At 40.0% G+C, this 11,297-nt stretch overlaps 1 protein-coding gene across 1 annotated transcript; it reads right to left on the bottom strand.

Moving 5' to 3' along the window:
- Nucleotides 1-1,719: 1,719 nt before the first annotated feature.
- On the bottom strand, nt 1,720-4,899 carry LOC140245678 (uncharacterized). Its single transcript, XM_072325224.1, has 4 exons — nt 4,819-4,899; nt 4,287-4,454; nt 2,598-2,719; nt 1,720-1,942 (listed from the first exon to the last, which is right to left on the bottom strand). The coding sequence occupies exons 1-4, from the start codon at nt 4,897-4,899 to the stop codon at nt 1,720-1,722; spliced, it is 594 nt and encodes a 197-aa protein (XP_072181325.1).
- Nucleotides 4,900-11,297: the final 6,398 nt, after the last annotated feature.

The raw sequence follows: 11,297 nt of genomic DNA, 5'->3' as shown, positions 1-11,297 counted from the left end.
TCAAAATCTATCTCAAGTTTGTTTCTTGACATTCTGAATGATTAAAACCATCTTTCAATGTTTCATATCGAAAAGCCGTAGAATCCTGAAAGATGAAAACACGGATGTGAAAGAAACACACCAGTAGAGCAACGCCGAGATCAGTATATACACCAGCGTAGATTTCCATTCTCATTGAAGAAATTAAACCCAATTCATAGCAGAGTGTTAACCTCCTGCCGTTAGTGTCGTGGTCAAAAAATGAGAACCTGCACCGCAAGTAGGTGTTCAAGGTTGCAACTTGAATTCCTCGCTACAGCGGCATCATAGTCCACGAGTTATTAGTTGTAAACAATACACTGTAAAAACATGGGTGTTAGATTTAACACCACGGGTGTTAAATCTAACACCGATCAAACTTCAATAAAGGACCACACCCACAGGTGTTAAAATGCACTGTGATGGTGTTGAAAAGTGTTCACCTGACACTTCGTGGTGTTAATTTGACACTGTACCTGGTGTTATTTTGACACTGTACTGGTGTTAATTAAAAAATGACACCACATGGTGTTGATTTGATACTTGTTGGTGTTAATATCAATGGTTTAACACCCGTCCAGCTTCAATAAGGGACCACACCAGCTGATGTTACTTTGGTGTAAAATTATTTTCACATTTTTTCAAAAATCTAGTATTTTAATGTAAAATTCTTGATCGTCTTGTTTAAATTAAAGATCAACAAGAAGTGCAGTTACTAAGAAACTCTTCAAAACACAGTTTAAAATTTGGAAATGACACCCGGGGGTGTTAATTTAACACCATAAATGAGCACCGAAAATTTAACACCAGCTCGGTGTTCACTATTTAACACCGGACTTTTTGCAGTGTATATTCAGTCAAAGTAACATAACTCATCTGAATGACGATTTAAACCTCAGTTCGCCCGATCACTTTTTACATCATCACCATCATCTCTCTCATCACCCTCATTCTTTATCAGGGGCGAAGGGGGCACACACCCTCCTCCATTTTGTTGTTTTTATTTCTTTTGTTTTAATAAAAAATAAAGGGGGGGGCGGTGCGTGCGCCCCCCTGGATCCGCCGATGTTTATTGACATTTTGTCATCAATTTCACCCCAACCATCTTGTGGGAAAATTGTTATCCCATCGCTGCCAGTCATCGACGTCTTGATTTTCAGCATCATCATTGTGTCGACACGAAGAATACAATATTTCAGGTTTCATCGCTCCTCATTGATAAACCGTGAGATTTCGTATTCTCGAGAGGGAAGGAAACAGCGACATAACTTCAGCCTTTTGAAAACAATACCGGGACAATTTTACTGGTTCCCCCGGAGTGATTCTTCTCTATTTACAAAAATACACCAAGTTTGGTAAGATTTTGTAGTCACTGGTTTCCGAGTGCATAAAGTGACATTGAGGGCCGTCCGTTCCAGAGCCAGGTATGTTTGTCAAGATGAGTTAGTTTTTTGAGTGAAACACTCCTGGAGTAAAGCCGTGCTTCGCATGGTTGTTTGCGTCGTCCTTTCACTTGAATCGATCATCAATCTTTAATGCGCAATGTGTTGTAATTGGAAGCTCTCGTGTTCATTGATTCATATTAGCTCACACTCTCTAAGCAAGCCTATGTCCCCTGTGCTGATTTCTCCCTCCAGTATCAAGATTCAAAGAGAGCTGATAACAATATCTGAATCGCTGTTCGAAACATTGTTACGACATCTATATCCGTGGAAATATCAGACAGGTGGGCGTGGTTGGGGCCCGTTCGACCTCTGGTCGGTATGTATCGCCTCCTTCTCCTCCACCTTCTTCTCCCCCGCCTCCTTCCCCATCTCCCTCTCGTAAATTCGCTGATGCTATCGCCTGCATGGCTGCTACTAGACTGCCATCAATGTCCGGGAGATTCGTTATCCCTCTCTCCATAGCTTCGACAGATTCTCGTCTGCAAAGGAAAGGAAGGACAAAGACGGGGGTAAAGAAAAGAAAAATCGTCTGTTTACTGTAACTTGAAGGAATGATAACTATACAATATGTTCACGACCACCAGTGAAAAGATTGCTAAAAACTTAAACCCCATAATGGACATAATATGGAAGTTTCATTAAGTATGAAGCGAAATAGAAAGTTATTCTTAACACGTGATTTTACACTGTTTCACAGAGCAGTGATCACAATAGCAGACATACTAATAGGTGAGGTGATGATGCAGCGTCACAAGTTTGCCGATAACCTCTATTCATATCTCCGCAAAATTTATCTCGATGAAATGAAATGATAAATATTATATACCTAATCTTCCATTTGAAATTAGCAGTGGCAACTTTCAATGAGAGGAATATGTGGTTGCTATATCATAAACCAAACAATCAATGAAAGACTTGTCAGTTATGACTTGAAAATTTGTTTTTAAAAAAAATGTAAGGGATGACGCAGATCTAAAGATCATGCTTTTCGGTTGCCCTAAGATGGCATTAATGTCTTACAAACATAATCATTATTATTACACAATTACGACATGCGTCCAACTGTGTAAAATGATAACCTCTTAAATGTTTCAAGATATCAAATCATATCATCTTTCCCCTGATTGAGCTCACCTTGCGGGTACGAGTAGGCGCTGCGCTCGTTCAAGTCGAGGGTTAAACGCCCTCATTCGGTCAATGTGGACCTTCACTTCGCTCTTCAGAGAGTAAAAGTAGCGGCCACGCTGAGAGACGAGCTGTAACCGGGAAATAAATAAATAATAATTGAATAATAATTGAATACAGTCCTGTAATATCTAAGAAGCACTGGTGATAAACCCTGGATTGAGGGGGGTATGGGGTGGGGTGAATAATCCATTATGTCCTCCATTTTTAGTATTATCCCCGCCTCCCCCCAACACACACGCACTTTTCGCGAAAATGATAGAGAACACTATGATAAAGATGGTATAAAGAAAATAATGGTTATCTTATCTTAGTTATCATTGTTGTTATTATCTTCACCTGGTCTTGAATATAATGATTACATATAATGTTAGTCCAATAACCTAAATTTTCAATCGTTGTCGCTCCCTCGCAGATATTCCCACCTCTGATCTTGCGACTGCATATCCTCTATTATCAGTGAGGTAAAAGATCCAGGGTTGTTGATAAATTTTATTAACATCGGGTACTTCATGCTAGATATGATTATTAATGATAATAAAACGTATTTTCTATCTCTGTATTTCCATCAGCGTATCATCATAAGGTAGTTTTAAAGTTTCAGATTTGTAGAAACGTTGTTATAGTTCAGTAAATAAGACCACAGTTTCTCAATCTTGAGGTCGTGGTTCGAGTATGCAGGCAATAACAGTCGTGCCAGTATTTATAGGCAAGGCGCCTAATCATCATTGCCTAGACCCGCGGGTGGGGGTTAACTGTGTCTTAAAGTCGTCGTTCCTTTAGCAGTTTACTCATAAGCATTCCAGTCTTTCCCAAGTGCCCGCGTAAAATGATTTAATCAAATTAAATCCAAACAAATTACTTAAGAATACTTGTATGCAATCATTCCATGTCAGTGATTTCAAGCACGCATCGAAACCGAAGTTCACAAGATGAAAAACAATCACAAACAAGATAACTTCAATCCCAGGCTCAGCGGTGAAAGCAAAGAAAAACGAAAAGAAAACAAAAGCAAACAAAAACAAAACAGAAGAGAAAGACGGGGGGGGGGGGTTGTTTTAACTATAACCACGTTAAACTGGTTTGTGGTATAGATGAAACCTATAGAGTGAAATAACCATTTCGTTTTGAGTCAGCCCTTGCTCTTGCAGGCAAATGATACGTCTGTCTACTTTGTCGTAACATGCTCACAAAATCATGAATGCTACCATTCTCAGTGTTTTGACGACCTAAGAAATAATGCAATGATTTTCGTTTTTGTAATGTAGAAATCACTCTTTTTTTAGTCATGTCGCTCTGCAGCTTGGTAAAAGCTTACGTATTACTAGGATGTTAAGAGTCGCGAGACTTTCATTTCCCTCTCGCCCCGCCTAGCCATTATAATTTTAGCGAAGGGCACAAAAAAAAAAAAAAAAAAAACGGTATGCAAGTATTAACTTTAGGGTGTCTTTGAAAAAAAATGCAAAATGTCAGGGCTAGCCAGCAAATCACCAACCACTTTTGTTAATCTGGTTACTAGTAACTTCAAGCTACGTGTAATTTTACCTGTGTAATACATAATAGTTGAACCACTATATGCAACATGCCTGAATCAACTATAGGAATAGATATAATGTTGGACAACTAATGATGATTTACCTTTAGCATATTTCTTTGCTCTCCTGGTTCCATCTGGCTCAGCTGTTTGTAGCTGACATTGTGTGATTCCATGGCAAGTTTGTTCGCCTTAAGGTCGATGAGATCACGCCTGAGCTGGGCTTTGATGCGATCCACGCGAAACTCGGCTAGTCGTGACGCCTTCTCGATCTGAAACCAACCCGAGATAAAAATTGTTAGACCGTCATTATTTGAGTATAGACTGTTGAACACTTCCTTTCATCAGATGACCAATATCTTTAGTAACATAAATTTATTATCTTCTGCAATTTTACAAAATTTTCAGATCGTGCAGTATCACAAATTTCGCTATTTATCCCCGAAACTCATGGACAGGGAGTCGAATACAAAGTATTCAATGAAAAATTTATTTTCACAATTTCAAACTTTGCTGTAAATATACGGAGTATCTCCAATACCAGGCCTGATTTAACCACCGAGAACGATATAAAGTGATAGTAGCTTCATCTTATGGGAAAGGGTAAGAAACAGTGGTGAATTATGAGCGTGTTACCTGTCGTAGCAGATGCTGGAGTCTGGCCTTGGCGTTGGTGTTGGACTGACCAGTCTTAGGATAAGCAGCACTTTCCGTCATCTTGGAAAAAACCCCGAAAAAATCGAAAAAAAAACACACAAAAAAACAACAACAAACCACCCAATGTTTTTTCCGATGGAGCGATTCAATCACATTAGCAGCGTGAAATGGAGAAAACTCTCTTGATCACAATCCGTCATCATCACAAGCTTTCGATATCGTAATTAGAAGAGGAACAATATACACAGGAACCCCTCCTGACGCTTGATCTAGTCACCCGATTAGCGAAAAACGGCAAGAAAATTCCAGTTTCAAGATGAGCTTTTACCACCGCTCTAGGCAATTCTTCTCAATGCTAATTTGATATCAAATCATTCCGTCAGTATTTGCACGAAGTTTGGCTTTTCATTTCCATGTGGGAATTCGTATTAGCAGGTGAGTCGCAAGGAAAGGAAGTCTTCATCTCCCCAAAGAGTTGAGGTGGTCTAATCTGCTCGATGTCCTTGTCAGTAAAGGTGGCTGCAGTGAAAGCGGCAAACGATAAATTTATTCAATTTACCACCGCTAACACTGGCTAAGGTGCAGTGTATGCCGTTGTCAATTTCTTTTAGACGCCAATTTCTTCTCTATTTTGTCACTTTTGTCGGAGAACCGATGTATCATCTCTACAATTTTGTTGTTCCTAATACAAGACGAAAATGTCGCAATTTGGAGACATCACTTGCCTCTTAAAGTCAACCCATTTTGTCATCAAAATAATTATGGTTAAGTTTGCAGCTGCTGTCCACTCGAAATAGAGTTGATAACGCTGAACTTGAGATGACAGTAAACCAGGGCATTTCCGACAGCGTCCATTCCTAAAGTTCGTGCATCTTCACTGAACAGATCGCCGATTGTATCAGCAGCTTTTACGAATTAATGACGAAAGTGGTGTCCCAGTATATATAGAGAACTTCTCGCTGAAGGAGTCATCGTCTAGAATGATTTCTAAAATTTTACGCCAACGAAAAGCTGTCTTCATACACAGACAGGCGTATTGATGGGAAAGGGTGGATCAGAACCAGGGCATGGCGTATCTGTATCCAAGCAACGCGCCTCTCACCGCATCAGGGATGACATAAAATATCGATCAGATCAATCTCCTCTACAATTTGAAGCTTGAAGTTCACGAGAATATTCTTTGTTGATGTCGACATTGACGTAATCGACCCCGTCTCAAGGGAGATGGAAATTTGGACACGTCACAAAATGTGTGAAAGGCGGCGCCAATCTTTCTGAACATTAGTTGCTCAGGTCACCTGTCTGCTTTTCTGTCTAGTGAGCTCAATCTGCCTGGCGATGATACACCGCGACCTTCTACCTTCTACAGCTCTCAGAAGGAAGCTTTCATCCAGGCTCTGTATCTTTTGTTTCTTTCTCTCCCCCTCCCGTCTCTTGGAGCAAAGAGACGCTCAAGCGAGAGAATAGAGACCGTGTTTGCGAAGAGTGCCTTGATGAACACTTACCAAACAATTAGCTTTTGCCCGTGAGATGAATACGCGCACTTTTTTTTTTCATCTCTCATCGTCTAACTTCAAGAAGCCTTTCATCTGTCGTGAGTCTACAGTGAAGGCAAACTCGCCTTGTGGGAAACTCGATGGTTGAAACGAGATAGATAGCGTTTGCGTCCAGGATCAAACAATGACGAAGGTTGAAAAACAAAAAGATGACGGGGCCCCAGGCGAAGAATATATGCCGCTGTAATAATTATTCATGACGCAAGATGATGTTTGTTGTGAATTTCACCTTAGATCTCTCTCTCTCTCTCTCTCTCTCTCTCTGTTCCGTATCCTATTGTCTGTGTCTGTGGTTACAAACATGTAAGCTAGAGGCCAGATTAGTTTCGTTTATTTCCCGTGATTAGCTGGTGATAGCGTAAACGTTGGCTCATTACGTGACAAAATGCCTCGTGAACGCTACGTCTGCTCCTAGTTTTGGATTTTGTAAGATCAGATTGGAAGCTGTAAAATAATTACGGAAAGGAAGATAAATCAAGGGAGGAGAAGGAAGAGGAAGAGGAGGAGGAGGAGGAGGAGGAGAGAGAGGGGGGGGGGGGGAGATTTTCTTAAACTGAAAGGCCAAAGCTTGAAATCAATATATCTTCAATTAAATATATATATATATATATATATATATATATATATATATTCCTTGAAATGATATTTGAACGATATGAATTGTCTAACTTTGTTGCGTACAATCATAAGGGTCCAAATAGTATGTTTTTCCTTTTTCATCTATTTGTATTACTATCTGGGAGTGTATGTATCCGCATATAATAAGCTTTCGAACTTCTTGGTAAACCCAAACACACACATACGCACACACGCACAATAGAAACACAAACTGACACAAGGTATTGCGTGTCACAGAAAAAGAAAACCCACACACACACGTTGGCCTGAATGGGTGATTTTGCTTCGTTTTGTTTTATTTTACGTTGACATGTTTTTATAGATTCTGTTCTCGAAGTCCCTGGCTTCAAACGATAAAAGCGCATACAGGGCATCACCACTTTATTCTGATGACATTAATCATGTTTTTTTTTTTTGTGTGTGTGTTTCTTGTTTGTTTGTTTGTATGTTTTTTTTTTTTTGTAACTGCGAAACCTTGATGAGTTTCTTAATTTTTCATAAAAGCCCTCCCTCCTCCAGCCACTTGTCCATCCTATATCCCACCACCTGTCTCTTCCATGATGTTCACTCGCGATGAGTTGGCAAACATTTGCTCACTGATTATCTGTCCGCCGTCATTTGTGTTTACTAATGGAACCGTCCGTATTTATTCATCCTCTTCGCTGCCAACTCGCGCCCGGGGGGGGGGGGGGGGGAGAGGGGGGAGGAAGACGACCAACGGGATGGATGTTTGCAACTTCGCATGTTCTCGGCAATAACAGAAACCAAACCGAAAACACTTAAAGGCATAATTTACCATTTGCAGATGAAAGCATTAGTGCTTTAAAATAGTTCTAAAATGTGAGTTAGGGATAGAAACAACCACTGTCAAAATTTGAATCCGTATAATCGATGTTTAAGTGTTGCTAAATACACAAAATGTGAACAATAGTTATAATAAAAATGTTTCCAGACTAAACCGTATACAGTTACGGTTTACTGAGAAAAACCCTGATATCTCCTTATATTTTAGGTTTTATTGCAAATATTTCATATGGTAGGATGTTTTATGATACAACAGACCCACACATATGCATCAAATGTGATATCTTGAACATTTTTGAAATCACTGCTCCCAAAGGTAAACTGGACCTTTAACACAAGCACGACGAAACTTCTCCTTTTGATATGATTTACAGAAGAACGGAACTCCAGGGCAGCTAGCACCGAGCCATTAGTTTACAGTTTGACAGGAAGTTCCCGAAGTCTGCACTGTAACTTCTGTTAATGTGTGCTGTGCACTCTTTTACAGCACTGCTAACGCAACACTAATCAGAATAGCCCGTGCTTGAGTTTTCAGATGAGGATTTCAAATTCCAAACCATTATGGTGCAATATTGTTATATTTGCTACCTTATCTATAAAGGGAGGACATTATTTTGCACTTTCTGCATTTAATACTTCATATGTTACAACAAAATACTGTCGTAAACTTTTGATTAACAGCAAGAAGAGACAAAATGTAATACATGTACAATATACATACATGAGAACCACTGATTAACTCAACGCGTGGGCCTACCTCGTCGTAAAATGTTTTACTGTTTCGTGTATACCTGCGAAACGTCCAAGCTTCGAAACTTCACTTTGTTTTGTCTTATTCTATTTTCTTTTTGTCCACCTGTTTGTTTGATCTTCCTCTGTAAGATCTACATATCACCACACAACTCGCACATGAAGTGGGGCTTCACGCTATTTTCATCATAATTATGAAAGGAACATTCATTATAGATATCTTCTACAAAATTATAATATATATAATCTCACATGACTTCATAATTTTTGTCAGACATTGACAACGAAAGATAAAAAAACCTCGGAAACATAACTTCTTATACCACTACTATTCATGCTACATAAATACCATATCGCTATCATAAGTAGGGCCGACGTGATGGACAGATTACGTATTAAACTGGTTCACAGACACAATTATTAAAATCTAATGCAGTTTTTGTTTCTGACAACCAGAAGGCTTCTTCGTGGCTTGCGTACAGCAACAGCCGTTGCATTCAAAATGGAGGTCAAGTATATTGACATGTAAGGCATGTCTTCATCAGCCCGAAGTTAAAACTAGCGGGACATTTTGCGGTCTTAGTAAATAACCCGATACAGCGAGCGTCTTCATCAGCTCGAACAGCCTGCTTCGGGAAATTAGTCCGAAAATTAATGCATGCGCACTTTGCAATATTACTCTGCCTAGCTCGCGGTTCGAAAGTGGATTTCCCCGCTCAAAATCTCCTATATCACCGTGTGTACGATACGACAACCAGGGAGGTGAGCGGTACAGCAAATTCTCTCCAAAGGAGTAACTCAAAGGGATATTAATAACGCTACTCTTTTGTCCGGTGAGGCATCTTATATGAAGTTAACAAATTGCAATGTTTAAACAAATCAAAAATACACACAATCTGCAAGAATTTTCAGCTAAGGAAGAAGTTTACAAAAAACAGCTAGCATGCACGGCACTGAGTTTTATTAGGGAGGTGAGAGAAATCACCTCCCTGATTTCAATGATGTCAACAACAATGTGATCCTGGTTGAATGCACCGTGCGTGGGGGTAATGTACTATACACAATTACTAGCTTGGTTGCGTTTTCCATTGCCAGCTGGCTAACCAGAAGCGTGGAGGGATCGAGAAAATTTCGGGCTGATGGAGACGCACCTAAAATGGCGCCCTATTTCACGAATTAGCGCTCTAGTTGACGAACTAGACCAAGATTTTGGGGGAAATTTTCCCGATCAAATAGGGCGCTATCTGCGTCTTCACTACACAGATAGCGCGCTACTTTGACATCGGACTAGTTTGGTAACTGCAAGATAGCGCGCTATTTTGAAACTTCGGTCTGATGAAGACACACCTGTAGAAGCCAGTATGAGCAAAATAATTTACAGTCAGTCCGCAGCACCCGATAATTCGCTCGTATTTATTCAACTCGTATGCAAGCCCACTCTAGGCTTGCATACGTAATGAGCTGCGTAAGGGGATTTTGTCCTTGGGCTTTCGGCAACAAAAATACACCTTATGTTCACAAATTTGGTATCAAATTCAAGGAAAATATGTAAACTATCGTCACATGTTACTCAAATTATTGTAAATGAAAAATATCATCGCGTAATTTGAGCTTGAAAAATGATGAAAAAATTAATTCGTGCAGTACACGTTCAAGACGTCAAAAAAATATCAAATTCACCTTGCGTCTCAATGAAAATGCTTTATTTGGTAGTCCATCTCCTAATCTTTGTATCCATGTAAATATCTTGACAATTCGTTGCTTAATCCGGTCAGGAACCAGTAAAATATACATCGATGTCAGTGCTGATCAGCTTGAAACCGTGTAATCTCAAGAGTAAGCTCTCTCATTGGACAGCGCTTGCATTCAGCGCTTGCATTACGTCATTACGCTGCTACATAACGGTTTCATGCCACTTGCGGTTTCTTGGCGCGCGTCATATGGAAAACTTTCGCACGATTTCGCGCATTTAGGGTTGACAGACCAGAGTGCACGTAGTCGCCGAGAGCCAACAGCCGAGTGCACTCGAGCATAATATGGGAAGGAGCGGACTCGTCCATTGTACGGGAATCGGGAGAACCGTGCGTGTGCTTACTGGAGGGACAGAATGCATGAACATGGAAGCCAATCTCTTTTATCTGACAGCTAATAATGAAATGATATTAGTATTTTTAGTACCGGGAATCTAGATTTTCTACAACGGCATTTCCATTTCACCACACAAGTTGATCATTCACGAGCACACACACCAACGCGTACAGTATCTACATAATGGGTTCATTCACCCCTGTTGATTTAATGGGACTGAACCATGGTCTGTTCAAGCACGGCTTGTTGCAACCTCAAGTCATCTCTGCAGAGCAAAATACGCATGATGATCCTTGAATTTGGCAATATTTAGCTCTGAAAGAAGTGGTAATACACTCTGCAGGATTGTCAGAATATTAATAAAGACTAATCTGTTATAATGTGGACGAAAGACGATTCAAATGGCATGATATCCAGCGAAAATTGTGAATAACTTGAACTCTCCCGCCTTCGTTTCACAGCACAAACACAATTGTTTGTTTACGCACACTCGTCCGTTGTCCGTAAGCATTAGGGGAATTGTGTACAATGGACAGCACAAATGCTCGCACGCTTTAGCAAAGTCACAAGCAGTTTTGTAAAACATTCTTTGATTTGACAAGAAAAGTGCCCTAATTTCTCTCTGACCAATCAAAGCAAGTT

Source organism: Diadema setosum, chromosome 2 (assembly GCF_964275005.1).
Source record: "Diadema setosum chromosome 2, eeDiaSeto1, whole genome shotgun sequence".
NCBI classification, from domain to species: Eukaryota; Metazoa; Echinodermata; class Echinoidea; order Diadematoida; family Diadematidae; genus Diadema; species Diadema setosum.
This window is presented reverse-complemented; position numbering and strand designations above follow the sequence as displayed.